This window comes from Lepidochelys kempii, chromosome 17 (assembly GCF_965140265.1).
Source record: "Lepidochelys kempii isolate rLepKem1 chromosome 17, rLepKem1.hap2, whole genome shotgun sequence".
NCBI classification, from domain to species: domain Eukaryota; kingdom Metazoa; phylum Chordata; order Testudines; family Cheloniidae; genus Lepidochelys; species Lepidochelys kempii.
The window spans coordinates 7,701,845-7,728,733 of record NC_133272.1 but is presented as its reverse complement, the minus strand read 5'-3'; the positions used below and the strand labels follow the sequence as shown (position 1 = coordinate 7,728,733).

Sequence of the window (26,889 nt, the reverse complement as noted above, 5' to 3'; positions counted from 1 at the left end):
GTAGAGATTTCACACACACAGTTTGGGATTTTATAACAAATACTACTTTGAGGAGCCCAAGAGGTGAAAGAGCATGATCCTGGTCCAACAAGTCTCAGTCCAAGGCTCGATCCTGCAAAGTCTTCTTCACCCACACAGAGCCCCATTGACGCTCAGGGATCTATCCGCCCATGCAGAGTTCTTTGCAGGCCTGACTGGAGCCTTTTACAGTAACACCTCACTTAATGTCCTCGTTCTGTTCTTGAAAAATGCAACTTCAAGCAAAACAATGTTAAGCGAATCCAATTCCCCATAAGAATTAATGCAAATGGGGGGGTTAGGTTCCAGGGAATTTTTTTTCGCCAGACAAAAGACATTATATACATATAAAGTATAAGTTTTAAATAATTTGAAACAAACAATTTAATACCATACTCACGAATGATGATTGTGAAACTTGGTTGAGGGAGGGGAGTAGCGGGGTCGGGGGCTTGCCCCACTCCACCTGCCTGGGGCTCCTGCCAGGTAGCGGGGTGGGGACCCCGGGCGGGCAGGCCCCATGCCCCCACCCTGCCCCGCAGCAGGAGCCCCAGGTGGGCAGAGCAGAGGGAGCCCCCAGGCCCCAACCCAGTCCCTGGCTGGAACACCAGCCGTGCGGAGCGGGGCAAGCCTTCGGACCCCGGGTGGGCGGAGCGGGGGGAGCCAAACAATATTACAAGGGAACATTGCAGGACTTTAAAAGAATATGTTCTCTACTAGGTCAGTGACCTAATAGCGAAACAGCATTAACTGGGAGGATGTTAAGTAAGGAGTTATTGTATTGTACGTGACATAGTGAGCGGGGGTAAAATGGTAAAGAGCAAATGGGGGCACGGAAGGTTACAGAGATACAATCGCTCAGTTACATCCTGGTGGTAAAATTAATTTTATATGCGTAAACAAAAACATAACATGCAGTCCTCGAGAAGCATCATGGTCCAATGGATAAAACACCCGACGGGGAATCAGGGCACCTGTCTCAGCCACTAAGCTGCTGGTGACTGTAGGCAAGTCATTTCAGCTCTCTGGGCCTGTTCCCCCTTCACCCTTTCTCTGTCTGTCCATTGACACCGTAAGCTCTTTGAGGCAAGGACTGTGTCACAATGTGTTTGTACATATCCTCGCAAGACAGCACCCACGGTATGACTGTAATACACATAATAATATGCATAATACATTGCACATGTACAGTATGGGGGCACATTACAGTTGTGTTTTGTTTATATGGTGTGTACGGACACAGTGTATGCACATGCATATGGAAATTATTACATTAAGCAAAACTACTATTGTGCACACAATACCAAATATGAAGGAGATGGACTTAAATTTTCTATGATTAGTTGACACCTAGCTCCGTGATTAACTATTTTTTCCTCAGTTAAATCCGAGTATCTGGCATTGTAAGAATAGCATGCACACACCCTTTACATTTTTCCCATATACCCACACAGAGTGCATTACACATGCACGCACACACAAATACATGTATTTAAACTTTGATATCTTTAGCAAAAGCTAAACTCCTGAAATCAGGAGGAGAAAAACTTGGAAATGCACATTGTGCAAAGCCCCAAACAAACTGTTTCCATTATATAAATAAAAAAATAGAAATAAAAATCAAAACCATCGTTTTTATTAAACTCTGTTATTAAACAAACCATCTTATCAGACATACGTGTTTATCTGAACATTCTGATTAAGAGAGTATTTTCGCTCTTTTTAAACAACTCTGGGACTGAAGTTAAACCATAGGTCAAAATGACACTCAATACATTGGCCTGAGAACAATACTTCTCATTCATATCCACAAGCCAGCCACTTGCACTAGTCATCCCCAGCAATTAATCCCCCAAGAAACACATTTGATTAAATCTTTTCAAGCAAATCCTTTGCTTTGCTTTTGTTAGTTCACTTCTTGTCAACATCTATTAAAATATGCCTTTAATTCTCCCACAATCTTAAAAAACACCGATTCCACTGTCTTCAACTTTAATCAACTGTATGGCCGGCATTTTTCATTTCATAATAATGTGCTGTTTGGAATTCAAGAGGCAGGCTCAACATCAATCATTCGGCAAGAATTTTTCCACTGCAATAAATATGCAAATGAGGAAAGCCAGTCAGTCGTATTTCAGGCCCGACTTGCTAGTGTTTTAAAAAAGACACAAATTTATTAATTGCCGTTGGCCAGCGGAATCCTATTACTTTGGGCATTGATTACAAAGCTGTGTGAGTGATTATTGTGCAACTCGCGGGCTATCCAGGCATGAGGAAAAATTATTAAAGCAAGGCAGAGATTATCAACTCAGAATAACAATAAGCCTTAACATTTTAGGCCTTTAACTTCTTCAACAAAGAATTACGTGAGAGCAACACTGTATCATAATTCTGAAGACTGTCAGTATTACTGTTGGAGCTTGTTCTATGTTCCCCATAGCAAAACAATGTTACCAGCCGAGGGGGCAGGGGGGAGGGGGAGGAACCCTGCAGGTTACACATTCCTTAACATGGATCATATGGGGAATAGTTTCTCTGTTATTCCCACAGTGTGGCCAACGGCAGGGGGAACAACCACAATATGGTGTACCTAAGACTTCCACCATCATGAGGCTGTTTTGCAATGTTGCAAGACCTTTACACTTATTACGCCCTGTTAGGTGACTGGCTCCAAAAAAACAACAAAAAAGGGTGCAAAAGAAAAAATACAGGGGCAAGCGTAAGAAGCGGCCCATGGTGCATTCAGCCTTGGATACACTAGGGGTCAGCTCCAATCCTTTTGGAAGCAAGAGAACTGAATGGCCTGACGCTCAAGTTGCTGGGCCGCTGTGTATACATCTTCCACGGATTTCAACTAGATTGTAGCTACACAGCACTTCTGAAAACCAGGCCGGAAATGTTTTGGAAAATAACGGAAGTTAAACACTCTTGGTGCCACCATAAGTGTTTGCCCTCTGGTGTAATGAGCTCTAGCAAATGATAGCTGGTGCATTTCACCCCCCCGGCCAGAGGGCCAGAAAAAAGTCTATGCCCCCCACTTACATCCTAAGCACATGTCTACAATGCAGCTAGCAGGTGTAATTCCCAGCATAGACTCGAAGGGAGCTAGCTTCAGTCTCTCTGCCCGCAATGGGAATCACACCTCCCAGCTGCAACACAGACATACCCGAAATTGCGGCTTACGTGGGATTCAAGTGATGCACAGGTGGCTCTCTGCAGAGGGATGAACGCCATCCATTGTGCACAAAGGGCCCAATGCTTCAGCCCCTAGTCATGTAAACACTTCAATGGAATAATTTAGCCCATTGACTCCAAGATTGCTACTCATCTGAGTACACGTAGTAAGATCAGAAATATAGGAGCTTGTGAAAAGTATTTATATAGATTTTAAGGCCAGACGGGACCATTAGATCATAGTTTGACCTCCCGTGTAACGCAGGAGCACAAATTATATTGATCAAGACAAGGAAAGTGTTTGCTATATGTGAGCTTTTATCTCCAGTGAACTGATTGCCAGTTAACTGGAGCTGGCTAACACATTTGCACATGCTAGTCCGGATGGTCCACAAACCTTTGTATTGTAACAAAGGTTTGTGCAGCATCTACACTAGTATGTACAAGCTGGTTAACTAACTCAAGTTAACTGGCAGTCAAGTCACTCGAATAATTCTAATGCAGGCAAACCCTTTCTGTGCGCGCAAAGCATGGCATACGCTTATTGTCAGGGGTCAAATTGCAGCATGTGAGCAAACTGTTATTTCCCCTGCTGGCTGCCGTCTTGTGCTCTAGAAGCTAAGCTACATTTCTTTTAAAAAAATAAACAACCCCCCAGCTCTCTCCAGCGCATACAGTTATGAAGTAACCTTTAAAATGTAAGCATTTCAACTTTTAATAAGGCTTGGGGAGGGGACGATACGTGTTTTAAATCAAAGGACAAAAATCTGTTAAATAAGACTAAACAAAACCGGCTAAGAGCCTTCCCTTCCCATGCATTACTGCAAGATTTTCTTGAACAGCCCTGAACTCCATACCAAATAAATATGGTATGTCGCACTTCTCTAACATGATCTCCAAACACTTTGCAAACAATGAATTATGCCTCAAAACTTCTACCTTACCACTTCTAGGGCCCCAATCCTGCAACAAGATTTGAGTGTGCAGAACAGTGTACTTGCATGATGCCCATTGCAGGATCAGGTCATATGTCTGTATCCTCAATTAAAATCATAAGGGTGGTGAAGATATTGCAACAATTTAAGTGGGCTACCTTTTCCCTAATTACACCTTGGTGACTTGGCTTGAAACTGACATCGGTATCTGTGAACATGCTTCTCACCACATGCCCCTGCATCTCACACATGCCAAATGGTTGCCCTTGAGCACAGGACAATTGGCCACCTTATTCATTTTAAGTCTCACTAACACCACTCCATCAAGACACTGGTTTGCCAAAAAAAAATTACACACATTTTGGTCTAATCTAGTGTCCACTGAAGTCAATGGAAAGATTTTGATCGACTTCCGCGGACTTCGGCTCAGGCCCTCAAAGAGAGTTACATGGGATACGTAATCAGAAAAAGGGATGGAAAGTTACATTTTGGGCCTACCAACCTTAGCCGCATCCCTTTAAACAAAATACAACATTCCATGATTTGGTGAGTGCAAAGTTTTATTTGCAAGGGTTTCCAGGCAAATAACATGTCAGCTGAGCGATCTTCTTTTCACTGGCTTAGCCAGACCACAATGGTTGGACCTCAATACTGGAATCCAGATCTGCCCTTATGTGCACATGCAAGGCTCCCATTAAGACCTTTGGGGCAGAAATGTAACCTTGTTTGACACCAAGTCATCAGGTAACCTGGGGCAAATCACTTAACTGGTCTATGCCTCAGTTTCCTCCATTTCTGGAAAGCAGAAATAATGGTACCAACCCATCTCTGTATAAATCTTTAAGATCCTCAGATGCAACTACAAAGAAGGGTGGATAATTATCCAATTTCAGTTTTAAAAGTTAGCCATGGTTAGAGATGATCAAACAGTGTGGCTGGAATTACTGGAGTTATTGGGAGTTCCCTTAGGCTCTGTTGATCAATTCCAGTCCACATGAATATGGCACGCTTCATTCAAAAGCTCTTCACTAACTAGATACTTACAATGCCAACATAACATGGAGAGCTCTGTGGCAGAGGGTGTATCCATCAGACATACAGATCATGCTCCACATCAGGAGGGGAGGATAAATATTCTGCCAAGGAAACTGGAACATACTGTCTCTTACAGAAAGAGCCACAGCATCTCTAAAAACTAAAGCAAAGCAGATGGGACCTGGGTCTCATCCAGAATGACTCACGCCTAGTAAACTGTTTGGTACTCAATTTATCTGGCCATTATGGGGCTTTGGAATAGCTGAGGTGGTTTCCTGAAACATGAACACACGTTCACAAAAGGGCTGTTCTCTGCAGGAATGGAGAAATGCGTGTTCTCAGGGGCTCGGTTGCAGAAATATTTACACTAGGAATTTAAAAAAAAAAAAAAAAACAATATTCAAAGGAACGCCAATAAGAAACCCAGCAAAAATACCCCTTGAAAGATACTAAAAGTGAAATGAGAACAAACTGACCAGGCAATATTCCAGAGTATACTCTCCATCCCAGACCCAATCCTGAAAGGTTCTGAGCACCCTCAACTCTCACTGAAAAGAATAGGTGTTAAAATGGTTCCGTGCATTGCTGAGTCAGGCTGAGTTTGGGAATAAATGACCATCTCACGTCCTCCACACTTCCTGACAGACTGCAGGCACCCTCCTTTACACTGGGACTTCCAGTGGTCTGGCCTCATGAAGAGAACATTAAGAATCATTGACATGTAAGCTGGCTATATGGTTCATTTAATTCCCTACACCCCTCCTTTTTAAAACTGGCAGCAGAATTTTCAGTTTGCAACACCAGAATGCTGAAGAAATTGGGGAGGGGGAGGGCTCTGTCACATAATTTAGGTCCAGTTTGCCTCAGAGTACACAGGTGGTTATCGGGGACTGATCTATCAGCCAGGTGATTGAATAATACAGTCTTCCTTTGAGTTTACGTGCTCAGTCTATACACATATATTCAAAAATAACTGCACTGAGAAAAGCCTAGTGGGAGAAGATGAAACTCGTTTGGTATTCTGGAGATCACAATTCATTCGTAACCGGGATGACCTGCCCTCCTGCATCATCTGATGCATAATAATGGCGACAAATCGAAAGATGTCTTCCTTTGCCAAAAAGAGATGACGTATTCAAGAATATATATGCAGAAGATCACAATCATACCACCTCAGGCTGTGATCTTGACAGGTACCAGTTTAACAAAGTCAGCACCCAAAGAGGTGACATCCAATGAAAACCCAGGTAAAACAAATGCTGTTCCCCAGCATGTGCCTAGGGGGCACCGTGTCATTGGATGCGCTGTGCTGCAGAACAGATGTAGGTCAGAAGCCACGAGATTAAGATCCCATAGTCATTTCTCACAAGAGCGGTTAACCCCTCTAAAATAGCCAGATCCCAATTCAGGCAATTAACGTAAACTCTGCTGTAGCCTCAAGTGAGTGAGTTATCCTTCATTTCCCAACTCCACACTAAAAGCGGCTACATTTCCACCCCAGAGATGGCTGCATTTCCATGATGGGCAAAGCGATCAGACTGCAAAGCACTTTTTCGGGAAGAAAGGTCAATTCTTCTTTGCATATCATGGACTGCATCACAGACCCAGATTTGGGCAGTTCCTGGCAAGCCCTAAGAAGTTTTATAACACACCCTTTTAGCTCTACTTTTCAATAAAATGTAATGAAATAGCAACCGTTGGCTGCTGTACCTGAGACACGTAACACCTTAAGGAGATTAACTAATCAATGTGAAGTATAGGTTAACCTGTAACTACTGACTTTGGATTTAAGGAAGGGACTACAATAAGCTTAGGAGAACAGACGTTCCCTTCCCACATAGTTTATCTGCAGCTCACATTCTCTCCCCCTCTTCAGGCAAAATCCATCTCCAAGCGGAGGGCTAGCACAAGGTCTACTGTACCATTTAAGTCCTATTTTGAGCACGAAGGCCTGGTCTGCACTGCAAAGTTTTGCCAACATAACTATGTCAGCTATGAGTGGAGGGGGGGATCCCACCCCCTCACTGACAAAGCTATGCTGACAAAAGCTTCGGTGTAGATACAACCACGCTGACAGAAGAGCATGCCTATCAATTTACCTAATGGTCAGGGAGATAGTGTAGCTATGCCAGCAAAACTCCTTCCGTTCGCCTACATTGCATCTCCACTAGGGGGCTCTGCCAAGCCTAGCTCTACTGTAGACATGGCCTTGGATGGGGCGTGCACGTGTGTGGGCCCCCTGCACTCTTTAAGACGACATTCACTGAACAAGGACAGCCGGCTCTAAGAACTCGTCTCCTGACATCAAGCGCAATCTCATGCTTCAGGGTTTAAGCTGCATCACCACAGGAGCTAGGAAGGAATTCACCCTCCATAGTACTGCACAATTAGCAAGGAGCATTAATTTGGGAAGGTGGAAAAGGAACGGTTCTTCAGCATCAGATATACTGGCCATTGCCAGAGGCAGGACGTCAGATGTGGAAGCCTTCTTTGTTCTCTGCTATAGGCACACAGAGATGGTGGCTACTATTAGTTTAGGGAAAAAGGTCCTTGCATCAATGAGTTCCCATGAGAACCATCAACACTCCTTCCCAAGGGACCATTCTAAGAGGGCATTATGAAAATGCTAGCAAGGCTTTCCTTTTGTTAACACGCTTTCCTTGGACACACAAACTTCACATGGCATATCAGGGCAATTTCCCTTTAATCTCAGAGCCACTAGGAATATCATGGGACGTATAATTTTAGATCAACACCCCAGATGTGAGGAAAATAAAATCGGTGTGATTTTACAGCACACAAATTGATGCTGAAGTACTCCATTGTGAGATAGGGGAGGAGAGGGGAACATACTTTTGCACTCTATTGTGAGATAGGGGAGGAGAGGGGAACATACTTTTCCAGCAGAATTTAAAATACAGAATTCATCTTGTGCCTACAGAAAAGAAGAGTCTCTTTCTTTCCCTCTGATCAAAGACCAGTGGTTCTCAACCAGGGGTACACGTACCCCTGGGGGTATGCAGAGGTTTTCCAGAGGGTCCATCAACTCATCTAGATAGTTGCCTAGTTTTACAACAGGCTACATGAAAAGCACTAGCAAAGTCAACACAAACTAAAATTTCATACAGACAATGACTTGTTTATATTGCTCTAGATACTATATCAGTGTTGCTCAACCTGGGGGTTGCAATTTATTTTATAATTATATGGTAAAAATGAGAAAGTCAGCAATTTTTCAGTAATAGTGTGCTGTGACACTTTTGTATTTTTATGTCTGATTCTGTAAGCAAGTAGTTTTTAACTGAGCTGAAACTTGGGGTTCGCAAGACAAATCAGCCTCCTGAAAGGGGTACAGTAGTCTGGAAAGGTTGAGAGCCACTGCTCTGGACCACTGTGTAGCAAAGCGTACTGTCCTGAAAACATTGGTGTTGCTCCACTCAAGTACTTTCATCTTGGGTAGGTATGAGATAATGGACCTGAAAGCATGAATGACAAATGCATTTGATAAAAATGTTCAGGGTTTTATTTTGTTACTGAACATGAGACTTTGCCAAACTTCTCCATAGCCCCATAAAACATAAACAATACTTAGAATGTGTCACCCCCACCAGGGGTCCCTCACTTAATGAAGACTAAGGGCCTGTCTTCACGTAAAGCGTTGCATCGGTGCAGCAGTCTTTAGTGAAGACGCCACTATTCTGACAGAAGAGCTTCTCCCATCGGTGTAATTAATCCATCTCTAGGAGAGGTGGTAGCTACATTGGGGATATAGCGCTGCCTACACCAGGGGCTAAGTTACTATAACTACGTCGCTCAGGGGTGTGGATTTTTCACACCCCGGAGCAACGTAGTAATATTGATAAAAGTCTGTAGACCAGACTTGGCCTTAGACCCCATGCTCAAGAGCACCAAGGAAACTAAAATGAAGAAAATATTAGACCTAAGTGGAGAAAACATTGGACTTTGGTTCTGCCTCTTGCCCAAGTCTGATATTTTCTCCATTTCTTTTCACCAGTCCACTGATTCTTCTCTTGAGCTTAGGATGTTGAAAGAAGCAACATGGAATTCCAGTAGCTCTTCATAATCTATTGACAGGTGGAACCACAGGACAGGAACAAAAATTATTACTTTTATATAGGTTTTATGGAATTATTGACAAGTCTTAAAAAGTTAAGATGAAAATAGATATCCCATTCTTTAAAGTCTCGTCATTTCCATTAACAGCTCGCTTTTTGCAATAACTCAGCTTTGATTTTTACCATTCTTTTAGGTCCAGATCCCTCCAACTACTAGTTAGGAGATTAATTTGTGCTGTTTAAAAGCTGGGATTCCCAGCTCTTTTCCAACAGCATAAAGTATTGGTTTCTAGCTCTACCAGTTTTGGAAATATCATCCATTTTTGAACTATACATAACAGGTTCACACTGAAGTGGGAGGGGGTTAAGGGAAAGCAGGATGTTAATTGGAACAGTGAGATATTGCAACCTATCAGGGCTATAAAACAGTGCTGAGAGGCACAGCTATCCAAGGGCATAGAGAGCATTGGATTCTAGTCCTTGTGGATTAAGAGAGATCATGTTTTGAAGCCCTCATCGGGCACTCACACTAGCTGTACTTTTCTGGCACCAAATCAAGAGATAACATAAGACAACCCAGTCACTGGAACTGTTTCATTTCTGACCCCTGAATACTGCCATCACCCTCTTACTTTGACAATTCCTTGCCCTTTGGGCAATTACGCATTCTTGTTGAACTGCCAATGAGAACTAACTCTTCCCAAAAAAGAAAAACAAAACACACAAGATCATTAACTGCAAGTGTGCAATCTACGTGGAGACACAGCACAGAAACTTGCACCCTGCACTCCTTTTCTATGTAAATAATGCAGGGATCCTGCAGGAACTTGCCAAGGATTGGAATTTTTAATTAATGGGTCTCTTTAATGTGCAAATCAGCAGCAGACTGCAAGTTCTGACTTGCATTGATTATGAAAAACATTAATTGAACGTGCAAGACCCTAAACACGGGCAGCATCTCATGTCCTGGACTAGACTGGAAGATATGGTGCAAGAGAATACAAATCTATCTTGTGGAAACAGACCACTCCAGGCAAGAGTACCTTAGAAATTTTAGCTGTGGGAGTTTCTGTGTAGAGAGCATTAAACATTTACACTATATTCACAGAGCAACCACTGTAATTGCGGTGGCATTAAAAGACCACTAAGACTTTCTCCCTGGAAGTGAAGCAGGAATAAACATGAGCTCCATTACCATGAGCTTGTCCCCAATTTATATGTAAAAAAGGGAAAAAACCTGCAGCATAATTAAGGATATTTTTAAAACGAAATAAAAAGTAAGACAGTGCACACAAAGCAAGGCTGTCTCTTTAAACAGAAATTCATCCTATATAAATTATGGCCATAAACTTTTCCTGCAGTGCAGCCTAATTAATTCTTGTTCTATACACAAAGGGAAATGCTGGGTGACAAATGGGTGTGAAGCTTGAAAGCTGCCAGGTCTGCAAAACATTTTCTACTTCAATTTATAAGCAATTTTGCAGTAAATCATCCACCAGAAACTGAGATCGCAGGCATCTGAGAATGTCCAAGCCCCGCTAGATTGCTTACCAAAAAAAAAAAAAAAAAGAGTTTAAAAACCTCTCCACTTGCAGTCCTAATTTGGAAACTGCAAGACACTGATATTTTTGCCTTGGATTTGGCTTTAACACCACAAACAAATCTTACAGCTGACACTTTACCACAGGCTCTTTAATACTATTACCCCAAATCCCTAATAGAATTGTACCATCACATTCAGCCATAATGGAGAGAAAGTTGTCTCAAGAGGGATGTGTCATACTGGCGAACGTAGATTATTTATCCATCCAAAATGTTCATTCTTTCTCTGGGCAGAAAGGAGGCATGGAATACTACAAGCAATGGATACACTCAGGAAAAGCTATCACATAAAACATGAATTAAAATATTAAGGGACAGATTTTTCTACAGGCACCTAAAAAAAAAAGTTAGACACTCAACTCCCGTTCACTTTCAATGGCTCGTTGTGTCGTTGGGGGGAGAAAGCTCCTCTGAGTGTCCAATTGGGTAGGATACTAAATAGAGTTTGATATTTTTTTACCCAATCGCTTCAAGCTACTTGAAGCGCCAAACCATTTATTTTTGCTTTTACAAAAAAGGCCACATGTATCTGACTTTAAAAAAAACAGAGTAACAATGGATTTCTTTCACTAATTCGGAGAGAAGGGTGTGTGTGGCTCATCCATCCCTAAGAAGAACATAGTCCAATCCAAAACAGTGTTGTTTTGACTATCATTTCGATGCCATTTTCTGCATCCAAAATCTTGGCTCTTAAGACTGGAGTGTCCGGCTGGGATGACAGAATGCAATAATATTAATACCTAGTATTTACAAAGTTCTTTCCCACCTTCAAATGGCCATTGACTACTTTAATCCTCAAAACACCCGTATGTAAAAATTCTTATAGATTCTTCTGGTTGGGGAAACAAGGAGAGGTTAAGTGACCTACCCAAGGCTACATCATGAATCAGTGGCAGCGTTGAGGTGAGAAGTCAGAACTCCACAGCCTTACACCCAGCCCACTAGACCAATTTAAAAAAGAATAAAAGGCTTGTTCACATAGAAGCCATTTTTGCTTCTATTCCAACGTTAAACCCTTTGATTAGCTCATAATTGGGACTTTTATTAGACCCTGATTTATACTAAAATAAGCTAGCTGTCATAAATGAAATTAGGCCCATTCTGCATCAACTCAAGAGGCAGTTTTTTATAATCACAGTGGGCAATGTCTTTTGAATTTCACCAGGTGTTGTCTACCGGCTTGAAAGGTCACATCCAAATTACCACAAACACAAAAGCTCCATAAGCAAGAATGTAATACAGTTCAGAGGTTGCCCACATGATGAAGCTCTGGCTTTATTGACGAGTCGCAAATCAGATGTACAGAACGAGAGCTCTGATTCATTCTCACAATGCCCAACACAGCAAAGTGATGGGGAGATGGCTCTTTACTGTTTAACACCACAGATCACATCTTTTTGTGAAATCCTTTGGGATTCAAAGGCTCACTCAATCATTAAAGCAGAAGCCACAGTTCTTACTGGAGAACCTTGTAGCAACAACCACAAGTCAAAAGCCACCTTGCAAACAAAAAAAGATATACATGTTGTGTATGGATATTACAGCTAACGTGGGCTTAGATGGCTTGATAACTCTGCAAAGCCATTGGCTTTCACTCTCCAGAGCTTCAAAAGCCAAACCCTTCTAGTGAACAAGAATTTGAAGCACAAGAACACTTACATTTTAGAAGTATGACACATTGGACCAACCTCACAAAAGACATAATAATTAAGTAACTTCTCGAACCATGCTAATCCACAGGGATTTTACTGTAGTAGTTAGAGATGAGAAAGACCATTGCATCACACTATCCATCCCCATAAAAGGGCAGGATATAGGCTGATGACAAGGGACGTATCAGGTATTAAACTGACATTACAAGAGCGATTGCTGGGTACAGCTTGTGTGTCAGTGAGCTACATATGTCAACTGCTTAGAAATCAACCAAGATGAAAAGCCACTAATATTATTTAGTACCAACTTTGCCGCTCTGGCCAGTTAGAAGATGTAGGCCACAAACAGAGCAAGTTTGTTTTACACGTCCTAAATTAAAAATTGGCAAAAGCACCTTTGCACAGTCGTGACAACATCAGCAAGACACAGGCCAACACTGTGCACCTCATTTTAAAAAGAAAAAATGGAATGTTTGCATTGTAAAATATCCTATGTTCATTGCAAATTACATTAAGAGAAATGGAATTTAATCTTTGTCCTTTAAAAGAACAATATTAGAAAACACTAAACAAGAGATGATTTAATGAGAAAGTTCCTGAACTCAATATTGTTAAAAATCAATTACATGGCACCATAAATTCATACAGTGCTTTACTAACATAGATCAAGTTCCCTGCCCTGAAGAGATTAACGGATAAACATGACATGACCTCGGCCATAGATGCTTTAACAAGCAAAAATACCAAATACTGGATCCCTTGACAATGCACCAGGTTTACCTATTTGATAGACCCTAGAGATGAAAAAGATCTACGAGATTATCCAGTCCATCCCCTTAGAACCAGTGCAGAATTGTTCCCCACAATACATTCTCAGGCTACCTTTCAGAGGCCCCGGTGATGGAGTTTCTAGTACTTCCCATAAAAGACCATTCCACAATCTAATAAAGCTAGGAACTGCCAGACTGGATCAGAGCTGTGGTCCATCTATTTCAGTCCTGTCCCCAACAGCAGCCAGCAGTAGGTGCTTCAGAAGAAGGTGCACAAAACCACACAGTAACCAGATCGGGGTCTCATTCTAGTAGTTAGAGATTGTCTTTAGCCATGAGGCATAAGATTTTCTATCACTTACACACTTTGTTAGTATTACCTCGTTAACCATATTGGCGCCCAATCCCTCTTTGAGCCTTATTACGTTTTTAACCCCAATAGCACCCTTGTTACAAAGCATTTCTTGAGAGTCAATCTAAATTTTCCCTTTGCTAATATCTTCCCATTAGCCCAAGCTATATTCCCTGGCAGCACCCAAGTCCTCTCTTTTCTTGGTGTTTTCACACATTAAATACAGCACAAAAGTGAATGTAAGACATCAGGAATGTAAATCTACAGTATTGCAACCCCTCCTAGCCAGATTATGAAAAAGGGGTGAGAGAAGAGAGAGAAATCACAAAGCAGTTATTAAACAGTGGATTTTCTTTTAACATTCCCGGACAACTAAAAAATTAACATCTCCCCTATACTGGACTTATACTATATTATATTCCATGTGCTTGGATGTATTTTGCTTATGGGAAATATCAAAATGTCAACCTTTGTTTCTGTTAAAGGTCTTTAATGATATTGCATTTTAGACCTGTAATGAAACATAGTGCTTGCTGCAGTTTGTAATGCATCTCATTAAATACATTAATAACATGCATTTCACTGAAAGGTCAGCTTAGTATTATTGGGAGTTTGCCTCCCCCCACACACACACTTCAATCACTTCACTTAAAGCAGCAGAGCTAACTTGGAAATATAGAGTTCCTCACCTGCTACGAGTAGAGATGTGATGAGGAGCTAATTTGTTCAGATCTGGATTAGGTTTAAGATGGGCTATTAGGTTCGGTCAAAGGCCAACTCAGGGTCAGGATTTAGGCTCAGATTTGACGGTGCCAAAAAGTTCATGAACCAGATTCTGCCACTTTAAGCCAAAACCTCACAGGGTTCTCACATCATTACAGCCGCACATTCAACTGAACACGAAAATAGGCACCTTTCAAGATTAGACTAGACACAGGACCAGTACCAAAGGGCTGGCTGGGATCTGCAGAAGTGGAGATATAAAGGTACTGCTTTATAATTGGGTGTTTTCTTTGATGAACTGTAAGGGTCTAGAAGCTGGAAAATATCCAGAACCAGGGTGTTGAGAAGAAAGAATTTTGAGCTAAAGAAACAACTTTCTCAGTGAGTTTTTAAATGACTCGGTGCACACATCATCATCATTTAAAGTTCCAGAAGAATATTCTACTGTGTCTGCACTTCATTATTTTTGCCAACATTTTGATCACTAGGACATAAAAATACTGCAGAAACCCACTCTCCTTTCTTGTACTGAACAATTGAACAGGTTTGATGATTTTTTATTTCATTTACTAATTAGGAAACAAAAGTCTGATCCAAATCCCACGGAAGTCAATGGAAATGAGTTCTGAGTGCATAGTGTTTACTAGGTGCGTTTTGCGCATTATATTTGCCATCTCTTAGAGAACCCACTGTAGGCCTTACCTGACCAGTATCATTAACAGTACTACTGTTTTGTTGTTGTGGGGTTTTTTTTGTTTGTTAAATAGATGAATCAGTCTCCTAACTGAATGGACACTTACTGTCCAGTTGGACAGCAGGCACCTGGCAACACAGACTTTCTCTTTGAGATCTTACCCCGTGTGCAGCATTAAACTAGGGTATAGAGAGTCTCATGGTTTGGTGACCCTCTGCCTCTCAGCATGCTGCAGTGCTGCCTAGGGACTCAAAACAGAAAGAGGAATCAACCCATTTTCCGAGGGTACCCTATGCTGAGGACGGATCACACAGAACGCAGCAGACCGGCAATACACCGAACTGATAACCAATCACTTCTGATGTTCAACAAGAAAAAAACAATTCATTCAGACTCCAGGACCACACCGAACTCTGGTGGGAACGCACTGGAGTCAGTGTGGCCACAAGCTCAGCTGAGGCGTCGTGGTGCTAAGATAGGACAAGTAGCCACCACCAGAACCGAACTTGGCCCAATACATATGGATAAGGGCACAGATTTACTTAGCCTGGGAGCTCTTTGAGGCAGGGACTGCCTTTGTTCTGTGCTTGTGCAGCACCCCTGGTCCGTAACAAGGGCTCCTAGGGGCTACCACCACACAAATAAATAACAATAAAACATACGATTTACATGACAGGTGTCTGTATCTCCACGGTCCTTCCCCTCGCACATCAGTGTCCTGCCATTCAGCCAAAGTAGACTTGGATGGGACCGTCACCTGAGCCTGTTAAACCTGATCCCTAATTACAGTAACCACAAGGGTTCCTATCACAAGGCACAAATCCCTGTCTCAGAGGCTGAAGACATTGGCTCCACAGCCACTCCCAGCCTCTGCCAGCCCGCAACTGAGTACAGAACCTGGGTCTCCCTGAGAGCAGGGTCTGTATTTCTGACACTAAAGCAGGCAGAGTTAAAACTACTTACTGTTCTTGAGTGCGCTGGCAAACTCTCGCCCACCTTCCTTTTTAAATGCCGGGAACGTATCTGGCTGTGGAAGCTGGTTGGCCGTCAGGAGCGCTTTCTGCAGTTTGATTCTCCCTTCTAACAGCTGGTCCCACAGGGCTTTAAAACACAGTGGAAACAAAAAATGAATTTCATATTCCAAAGCATTTATTCACTCACTTTCCTGTGACCCCTGCCTCCCAAAGACTCTGAACCAGAAAGCATCAGCCACTTCTCTTTGCTCTCCTTCCCCAGCAGCACTTTCCTTTTGCAACAACACTTTGCAAACGGAGACTCATTATTTAATGGGACAACTAGATAGTAGTTGCCTAAAAGCTTCTCGAGGCTTCTGTTAAAATTCACAAGAGAAATTCAAATCGTAGAACTGCCAAAGCAAAGGTGCACACAGCTCCACTGTTTGACACAACAAATGCCAAACAGCAAGGAATGGCACGCGTCACCAATTCAGCTGGCACACAGTAGATCATGCCACGCAGAGCAAAATCTGGACTGCAGGGAAGATGGGTCCAGTGATGGGGGCAGGGGATTAACTGAAGAATCCCCACAAGGTGGGAGCAAACAGTCACCATGTCATGGTTAACACCTGCACTGATGGGTTGTCATCACCAACCTAGAAGCTTCTGGGTTAGCAAAGACAACTAGTCATACAGGCTAACGAAGGACCACCGAGAGAAAATATTTAATCATCATGTACATCAACTTTAGAAAAAACTCCTCCTAAAGGAAGTGAGGAGGATGTTTAGTTTCCATTGTAATCCATAATTATATCCCCATTAAACCCAAAATCTTCACTCTGGAGAATGGAGCTCACAAGGGCATAGAAAACTGGCACCTCCTCCCCAGCCAACACACTGGGATGGATTACTAAAGCAACTGGGGTCCAGGGCCCACTGGGGGGCCGCAAGCAGGTTTCAGGGGGTCCGCTGAGCAGGGCCAGCATTAGATTTGCGGGGGCCCAGGGCAGAAAGCCAAAGCCTGGGGCTGAAGCTGAAGCCTGAGCAACTTAGTTTCATGGGGCCCCGGGCAATTGCCCTGCTTGCTATCCCCTAACGCTAGCCCTGGCTTTTACATGCAGAAAAACAGCTTTTGTGGCACAGATGGGCAATGGAATTTTTACAGCATGTTGGAGGGGCCTCAGAAAGGAAAAGGTTAAGAACCCCTGTACTCAAGCACACCAAAACACAGACTAGTGTCTGAGTCCCTGAGCAACACATACAGTGCAGTAAGTCCTTGTTTACATTGGTATCATAACAATGCTCAGCACTGGCTCAGTTAAACCAATTACTGACAAAGTACTAGTTTAATTCTGCAGCACAGACCAGGCCACAGTCTATGGAGCACAGCTGGTAGGACACTTGCTGTAAACTCCTAAAACTACTCCAGTGCGTGCTGCAACATGCAAATGGCTTAAAACAGGTCTTAGCACAGTTCATTTCTGTAGCATAGACAAGGCGTAAGACTCATCAAAATACAAAGCAAATTCCATGTACAAACCTATTTGGTTTTTCACAGCTTTTCCTTTTTCTACTTCTTCAGACACTTTTTCTTTAGAGAAGGTCACCACCCCCCCATCATCATCGCTCTTTTTGGCATCTGCCGCGTCCTCCTCACTTGCATCCCCAGATTCTTCTTCATTGCTCTCTTTTTCTTCATCCTCCTCTTCACTGCTCCCCACATCATCCATCCCTTCCATAAATTTCTCAAAGTCACGGATGTTCTGGAAACTAAACTTCGGTGTTTGGAGCTCGGCAGATGTTTCTCTCCCCTCCTCTGGGTCGCTTCCCAAGTCACCCTGAGCACTGCTGCGCTCATCGTCCTGATCAGCTGTAGCATCTAGAATGTCCTCATCCAATTCTTCCTCCAGATCTCCAATGTCAAGGTCTCTCTCAGACGACGTTTCTTCATCCGATAATTAGAAAAGGGGATATTTCAACAAAGTTATTTAATCACAAAGTATGACTGCAACTCTGTAATATCCATTATCAGTAAGGCTGCAAATCTTTCACAGGGGTCACAGAAGTCATGGATTCTGTGACTTTCCGGGACCTCTGGGACTTCCGCAGCTGCAATGGCTGATGTGGCTCACCCCACGGCCACCCGAGCAGCAGGGGCAGTCCTGGGACCGGCTGCTGCTCCGGCAGCCCCAGCCAGCTGGTCCCAGGCAACTGGCCCCGGGAGCTGCTCTGGAGCAGAGTTCTGGGAGCAGCCATGATGTCACAGGCTGCCCCTGCCCAGAGAAGCAACAGCGGTGGGGGGGCCCCGGCCTGGAGGAGCGGTGGGGCCCCAGGTTTCCCCCTGTCCCAGAGGAGCAGCGGTGGCAGGCCCCTGGCCCAGAGCAGCAGCGGCGGCGGGGCCCCGGGCTGCCCCCAACCCCCAGGAACAGCAGCGTCCGCTGGATCACACCCCCCTGCCCCAGCAAGTAAGATTTAGTTACGGGTATTTTCAGTAAAAGTCACGGTCAGGTCACTGGCCGTGACTTTTTGGTTATTGCCTGTGACCTGTCCGTGACTTTTACTAAAACTACCCGCGACTAAATCACACCCTAAAAAATCAGCATCCAGTTGGTGGTCTGGCCTGGTTTAGATCTCTAGTCCACTAGGGATAATTCTAGGCACAATTTTGCTCCTTCCTTAGGCTAACCAAGAGGCTTATGAGGATACGTTGGCAAACTGAAACCTTAGTTCATGCTTTTCTGCAGTAACAGTCACTCCAACAACAATTATCACATCCATTGATTAGCTGACAGCCTTTCCCATTTAATAATGAAGCAATGGTAAGCAAACCAGGTGCTCATGCTTTGGTACATGTGTCTTTATAATGAGAAATTGTACATAAGCACTAAGCAGCTACAAATTCCCAAGAGCTGACAATTTAAAGATGGCAGCTAGTTCTCCCATGCCACACGGAGTTCACGTCACTTTCCTTGCCAGGTAATTTAACCTGGCTGAACTTTTTGTACCTGAGATTTAGTCACTGTCCTTCCTTCATCCACAGGGAGCAGTTACGGTCCTGGAGGCTTCCCTTTCCCAGGAGCTAATGCATAAGGCTATGATTCAGCACAGCACTTAAGAAGCCACGCTTAACTTTAAGCTCATGAAGTCAATGAGACTTAAACACTGCTGAGCTGGGACTCCTATCACGGTGCCGTGTAAGAGCTTACTTACTGCCTGTAGTTCACAGTTTAGGGTTGGGGGATCAGGAAGCAGTTTACGGGGTGCAGGGGGGGGGGCCGCCGTGGAAAGTCAGGGAAAGAAACAGAATTTCTCACCAAATGCTGCTCCAGGCAGAGACTCTCCCCATCGCTCTTCCTGCAAGGCCTGGCGAGATACAGCTCTCCCGCTGTACCTCTTATCAGCTTCTAAGAGGGAGGCGGAGGCTCGTTTACGTATATTGCCGACGGCAAGGATGTCATCTTCAGTTCCGCCCTCATCGAACTTGTCAATCACCCTAGCAGCAGTGGCTGTGAAGACGAGAGGGGGGTTAATAGTGCAGGGTTTCAAACTAAGAGCAGAACTCAGACTTGCGAGACAGGAGAGCGATTCTATCTAGGACTGCCAGAAAGCAGACTGGGCTTAAATAATATCTATATCCTCCTTGGATCCAGGGGACTAGAACTAGGGACCTTGCATTCCGCATACACTGGCCTCTAACCCATGAGCTAAAGGACAAGTCATATTAGGAGTTGTATAGAACTGAGCTGTTCACAGGTCGGTGACACACACAGCCGACAAGTTTCATTTCTGGAATCAAACCTCATCAATACCTATCTGGCTCTGTCCACCCCTGGACGGGCTTCTCCTAGGTTCACCAAAAGGGTCGTAAACCTCTTCGGGGACCAAAGCCAAGCTTTAGGTGCTTCAAAAAAACCTGGTCAGATTCATCCAATTTTGGAAAGAGCATATTAACACAGATCGACTTCTATCCTCTGGAGGCCAGCTTCTAAAGGCCAACCAGTTACATACCCTGAACGCAAGTCTGATCCCACCCAGCAGAGAAGAGTGAGGCAGTATATTCAGACCAGGTTACAACAGTTTGGGTCATCAACAAGGAGTAGAAATTGTTCCAAAGGCATCTATGTTTCAAAAAGGAAATCACTAAGACTTTTCTATGGTTTAAAGCTCCTATTCCCCCTTCCAGCACCATCAAAATCTTGGGAAGAACATGGCTGAAAGTTTTATAAATTGACTAACTCCAAACGTGCCTCCAATTATAATCTAGGTTTCTCCTGAACAATTTTGGTTTGGTTCTATAGGTCAGTGAAGTGCAGCACTTTTAACTAGAGCAAAGTATCCTGTCACTCCAAGAGGCTCTCCATATGTTCATTATCAAACACCAAAATAATTTTATCTAGTTCATTTTGTTACATGAACACTGGCCTATATTCACCCCCTTGTCCATATTAGACAGACCACATTAGGCACCGCATAGAATATGTCTGCTCAGTCCCACTTTGGGGGGTCCCTGAATAATAGGGTCCTCCTGAGAAGTCTGACCAACTGGCTAGAAGATTCAGCAAAGCTGGAGGGGTTTCATTCTGCGCTTGCAAATGAAAAAACAACCACCCGTAACTCGGATGCCCTCTGGGCTCTTGATAAATTTATAAGACACTGAAATAACTAAATGCTGTAATTGTCTAAATATAGAAAACAACTTTATTACAATGACTGTTCTCTTTTCCCCATCTCCATTCTTCAGAAACGGGGAAATGGTTTATTCCAGCAAACGTGGATCATTATTTAACAGGTTCTCTTCTCTATTTTCATTCATGCGCAAGGCACCCTCTGCAAAATTATAGGGTTAGGATTGTTCAGCCAATTGAGTGATCTGATTGGCTGAACATCGCTAAGTGCTTTTTTAATGTGTGTTTGAGAATGTTAATGCCCCATTTATGTAAACTATTTACTTAAGGGGAGAGAAGAAAACAACTCACAGGGAATAAAATGTCTTATTCTCAAGCAGGCACTGAACTGCAAAATGGTGAAAGGGAAATCAGGAGCTTCCCATAACCCGCTTGGCTGGAAAGTCATTGTTCTATAGAAAACATAAGGAAAGCAAGTTCTGCAAGCTTCTCATTTAGGTCACTACCACTGAGGTGGGGAAAACATAGATCATGCAGGGGTGTGAAAAAAACACCCCCCTGAGCAACATAAGTTTTGCCAGCATAAGTAAAGGTGTGCACAACGCTATGTGGACAGGAGAGCTGCTACCACCGCTTGCTGCGGGTGGCTAATTATGTTGATGGGAGAGCACTTTCCCATTGGCACAGAGCTGCTACACAGGAGACCTCGCAGTGGTACAGCTGTGCAGCTGTAAGGGTCTCTAATGTAGACGTAGCCATAGTATAGAAATTCACACTAGCACACAGCTCCTCAAACGCCTCAAGACACACTTTGCAATTAAATGAATTTCACCCACATATTGCTCACAATGGAGACCAACGCACAGTATATGCAACGCAACAGGTTACATAACTTGCTGGTTGATATCTTTAAAGCAGGCATTATGTATTGACTATGTAAAGCAAGTCAGACATTTCTGCAAAAATGAGGGCCACCTTGTCAAGTGACCAGGAACCCGATGGCTGCATCTAAGTCACATTTAAGAATCCAGATTATTAACTATTTCTGTTACAGTAGCATTTAGAAGCTCCATCTAAGAGGGGGTTCCCATTGTGCTAAGTGCTGTGCAGACACATAGCAAGAGTCTCCACCCTGACTGAGCAGCCTGCATAAACAGACAAGACAGAAGAGGGGTGGGAGACCCCAGGCTGGGGACCCATGATTTGCTCACAGGTCATACAGTGAGTAGTAGCAGAACCCATGTCTCCCAACTCCCAGGCCAATTCTCTATCCACTAAGCCATAAATACACAGCCGTCATACTTTTCTGTACTCCTAGTTTCCTTTAAAGATGAAACAAATTGCTTGTTGAATTCATAAGCAACAAAACCTGCAGCTGATCACCTCTGTCATCACCCTGCACTTACAAGAAGAGGGTGAGAGATCCAGCACCAGGGTGGTAGGTGCTTGAGAGGAGAGACTAGATAAATAGAGTGGCTTCAGACTGCCCTGTAGGACTCCATGGGTCACATCCTTGGTTCCCAACCCATGTGCATCTGAGAGCTGCTACTAGACAGACACACACACACAAAAAGGCTCAAAGCCAAAAAATTCTTTAACCTCAAGAAAACGTAACATGTCAACCACGTCTGGTTAATGAGTTCTTGTCTATCTTATGTTCACACACAGTTGTATAGAGTCGAGTTAGCTGACGCAATGCTGACCACCATGACTGCCCAGTCAGTGTAAACCAGGGCAAATTCCGTTCCGTATTGTGACAGCTCACTCAACTCTTCATAATCAAGCCTGAACACAATAAAATTGTGTAATGCAGACAAGCCCTGAAGAAGAGTTCAGTGTCCTTGCTTTGTTAATTTTATTTTATTTTATTTATTTTGGTCCATTGGAGGCACTCTGCACTGGTGTGATGGGATGAATGTGTGAAGTCCAAAGCAGTAAAAAAATGGCAGGTATCGGTCTAAAAACGACAAAGAGGACATTGCCACTACATGTCATGGAAGGAGAAACCAATTTCTAAAAATTTGCAATTCAGCTAGCAAAGGGCTTGATAAAAAAAAATCCACTTGCCAGTGGCCAGGAGAAAACAATGAACAAACAATGAACAATCACATCTAGTATGATAAACAGCAGCCTGGAAAGCTGGTGTGCTCTGACTGCTACTGAACATGCTAGACATGATTGTTACCAGGTAACTTGTCCTCCTTGCTTCCTCCAACCCCTTTAGTTTCTTATATCCACATTACGTGTAACACCGTACGTTCTTCCTGGCAGGGACTTTTTTTTAGAATTAGCATAATGGAACCCTGATCCTTGTTGGAGACCCCTAAATACAAAACAGATAAACAATAACAAATAATTATAACTGCCAGTAACTGCTGTTGAATTTAAGCTTTATTTTAAATAAAAACTACATTTCTATCCCTTCCAGCTCCAGAGGAAACCTTCCAATTGAGAATTAAGTGTGAAGAATCGATGCAGTACCCTTCTTCCCAAGGCCTTGTCTACACTAGAGAGAGTTTGCTGGTAGGCTATACTGGCAAATCCTCCTCAGGGAGACAAAGCAACATCAGCTCCCCAAATGAAATAAGCTAGGCTGGCAAAATGACTTTTCTGCATGTATACCAGGGCGTTTGTTGACTGACATAGCTATTATGTCAGTTAAGGGAGGCATTTTTCCACACTCCTAACTGACAGTTATGCCGGCAAAACTTTTAAGCGTAGAGCAGGTCTAAGTGCGCCGACAGGGCATCTACAGCGACACACATTTTCACAGTTAGCAAAACGAAATTAACAAGGCCTCTGGTCAGTGTTGCTGCTTATATACAGAAGGCTGTGAGCATTTAATTGCCCTACTTCTTGGTAAAAGCGACAGCAGAAGCAGACGCTGGGGCTATTCACAGGAGGGAAGGATTCAAAAATGGAGGCTCGGAGAAGAACAGAAGAGAGGACCAACAACATGCAGCCCTGGGATAGGCTGGAGAGACATAGGCCCTTTTAGACAGCATATGGAGCCTTTAAAATCATCAGACACGCCTAGCCAAAGGATAACAGATGGAGCCCCCAGGCACAATCTGGACACAGCACGATGGCAGAAATCAAAGTCCCTCCCTTTTCCCAGCAGGTAAATTGGGGGGCAGTAAATTTTTTACCGTTGCCCCAGGACCTCACTGGTACACCTCCCTCGTATCTGTAGCAGCCTTTGGCTGATTGGTTTAATCTGTGAGACATTAGGTGTTCACTACATTTTCTAAGCTCTGAGCCAGCACCCCTTTTGGACCCAATGCAAACAACAGGAGCCCATGATACATTCCCAAGGCCCTGCTTAGTAGGGAATAGTGACTATAGCAATCAATTCATCCCATACCAGTACAGCCAAATTGGCCAAATGTGGGACACATGGAGAGAGAGAGAGAAACTGATGGGCACATGAAAATTATTGGGTCGGGAAGCTTAAAATGCTGGGTCATTAATTTCCCCAACAGTAGTCTCTAAATTTTGTGATAATGCATTTCTGATATGAATTAAAACAACAATACAGTAGTTCACAGCAAACTCATATGCGGGGGGACGGGGTAAATTTTAAGCAGTAAAGAGCGACAGTCCTTGCTGGGATGCTTCAGAGGCATCACTCAACACAATCGCTAGCATAGCAGGAGCAGCGAGATATAGATCCAGCTCCACCCAAATGAGATGATGAAGACCAGCAACTGCCATGCTGCCACCCAGCGCCCCAGTGATTTATATGGGAGACTCCCAAGGACGGGGAAGCCTCACACAGGTGCTGAGCTATGGATGGATCAAGGTAAACCAGCATCGAAATATACTGACCAAGTGATTACGCAGGCCACACGAATGCCCACAGTGGAAACCGGGAAAGCGCACACTCATGGAGGTACAGTACAGCAGACCCTCAGAGTTACGAACACCTTGGGAATGGAGGTTGTTCGTAACTTGGAAAGGTTAGAAACTCTGAACAAAACATTGTGGTGGTTCTTTCAAAAGTTCACAACTGAACATCGACTTCATACAGCTTCGAAACTTTACTATGCAGAAGCAAAATGCTGCTTTCCCTTTATTTTTTAAGTAGCTTAGGTTTAACACAGTACTGTGCTGTATTTGCTTTTTTGTCTCTGCTGCTGCCTGATTGTGGCCTTCCGGTTCCAAATGAGGCGTGTGGTTGGCCGGTCTGTTCGTAACTCTGAGGTTCTCCGGTAGGTGCCAAGGGAGGGAGCAGCCCCCAGTCTCTGCCCCAGGGAAGGGAGAGGAGTTGAGGGAAAGAAGGCCCCCGTTTTGGAGCTGGGTAAGGAGAGTGAGTATTAGCCAGGGGTCACTGCCATAGCGGGGAAGGAGAGAGAAGAGGTATTGAGGAAGCGGGGAGCAGACCCCCACTCAATGTTCAGGGAGGAGAGAAGACCTCGGGAGGCGGGGGGGCGAAAAGAGCAGCCCCCAGTGTACCAGGGAGGAATGCACTCGGGGACATATTGGTGGGGTGCGGCCCCCAGTCGCTGCCCGCGGGAGGGGGTGGGGGGAGCACACAGCATTGGGGGGAAATACTGGTGGGGGGCAGCCTCGTGTCGCTGCCCGGTAGGGACATGCGGCACTGGAAAGTATTGGGGGGCAGCCCCCAGTTGCTGCCTGGGGGTGGGACATGCGGCGCTGGGGAGGGAGTTATCGGGGGCAGCCCCCAGTCACTGCCGGGGGGGGGACACGCGGCGCCGGGGGGGAGGTATTGGTGGCAGCCCCCAGTCGCTACCCCGGGGGGGACGCACACACGGCACCGGGGGGAGGTATTGGGGGCAGCCCCCAGTTGCTGCCCAGGAGGGGACACGCGGTGCTGGGGGGGCGTCACGCGGCACTGGGGGTGGGGGTTATCGGGGGCAGCCCCCAGTCGCTGCCCAGGGGGGACGACACGCGGCGCTGGCGGGGGGGTTATCGGGGGCAGCCCCCAGTCGCTGCCCGGGGGGGGACACGCGGCGCTGGGGGGGGTTATCGGGGGCAGCCCCCAGTCGCTGCCCGGGGGGGACGACACGCGGCGCTGGGGGGGGGGGGGTTATCGGGGGCAGCCCCCAGTCGGTGCCCGGGGGGCGGGACACGTGGCGCTGGCGGGGGGGGTTATCGGGGGCAGCCCCCAGTCGCTGCCCGGGGGGGGGACACGCGGCGCTGGGGGGGGGTTATCGAGGGCAGCCCCCAGTCGCTGCCCGGGGGGGGGGGGGGGACACGCGGCGCTGGGGGGGGGTTATCGAGGGCAGCCCCCAGTCGCTGCCCGGGGGGGGGACACGCGGCGCTGGCGGGGGGGGTTATCGGGGGCAGCCCCCAGTCGCTGCCCGGGGGGGGGACACGCGGCGCTGGCGGGGGGGTTATCGGGGGCAGCCCCCAGTCGCTACCCGGGGGGGGGGGACACGCGGCGCTGGGGGGGGGTATCGGGGGCAGCCCCCAGTCGCTGCCCGGGGGGGGGACACGCGGCACTGGGGGGGGTTATCGGGGGCAGCCCCCAGTCGCTGCCCGGGGGGGGGACACGCGGCGCTGGCGGGGGGGTTATCGGGGGCAGCCCCCAGTCGCTGCCCGGGGGGGGGACACGCGGCGCTGGGGGGGGGTTATCGGGGCAGCCCCCAGTCGCTGCCCGGGGGGGGGACACGCGGCGCTGGCGGGGGGGTTATCGGGGCAGCCCCCAGTCGCTACCCGGGGGGGGGGACACGCGGCGCTGGGGGGGGGTTATCGGGGCAGCCCCCAGTCGCTGCCCGGGGGGGGGACACGCGGCGCTGGGGGGGGGGTTATCGGGGCAGCCCCCAGTCGCTGCCCGGGGGGGGGACACGCGGCGCTGGCGGGGGTTATCGGGGGCAGCCCCCAGTCGCTGCCCGGGGGGGGGACACGCGGCGCTGGGGGGGGTTATCGGGGCAGCCCCCAGTCGCTGCCCGGGGGGGGGACACGCGGCGCTGGCGGGGGTTATCGGGGGCAGCCCCCAGTCGCTGCCCGGGGGGGGACACGCGGCGCTGGGGGGGGTATCGGGCGTGCAGGGGGCTCTGTGCGCCGCCGCCGCCGCCTCCTCCTCTCCATGAGGCGCCCACGTGGGGGCCCGGCCGGGCCCGGCGCCGCCGGCCGCTCCCCCGCGCCCCGCCAGGCCCAGGGTCCCCCCCCCGGCGCCCCTCACCTTCCTCCGGGTCGTCCTCGGGGTCGGCCGGGCGGGGCAGGGGGTTGAGCAGCTGCTCCAGCTGCTGCGCCAAGGGCGCCGCCATCTTCCCTGGCCGCCGCGCCGGGGGCTCGGAGCGGGCCGCGCTTC

The 26,889-nt window shown here is 46.1% G+C and overlaps 1 protein-coding gene across 4 annotated transcripts in view; it reads right to left on the bottom strand.

Annotated features, from left to right (window-relative positions):
- The window catches only part of AATF (apoptosis antagonizing transcription factor), an 83,766-nt gene extending 56,877 nt beyond the window's left edge, over positions 1 to 26,889 (bottom strand). For 3 of the 4 annotated variants that reach the window (XM_073316094.1, XM_073316097.1, XM_073316096.1), the window contains exons 1-4: positions 20,964 to 21,075; positions 19,302 to 19,493; positions 17,528 to 17,932; positions 15,995 to 16,132 (exon numbers count right to left, since the gene is read on the bottom strand). In XM_073316094.1, the coding sequence (XP_073172195.1) occupies positions 15,995 to 16,132; positions 17,528 to 17,932; positions 19,302 to 19,493; positions 20,964 to 21,060 (832 nt within the window). In that variant the 5' untranslated portion in view covers positions 21,061 to 21,075. Of the gene's footprint in view, positions 1 to 15,994; positions 16,133 to 17,527; positions 17,933 to 19,301; positions 19,494 to 20,963; positions 21,076 to 26,760 lie in introns of those variants that run through there. The other variant, XM_073316095.1, reaches the window with a different exon arrangement.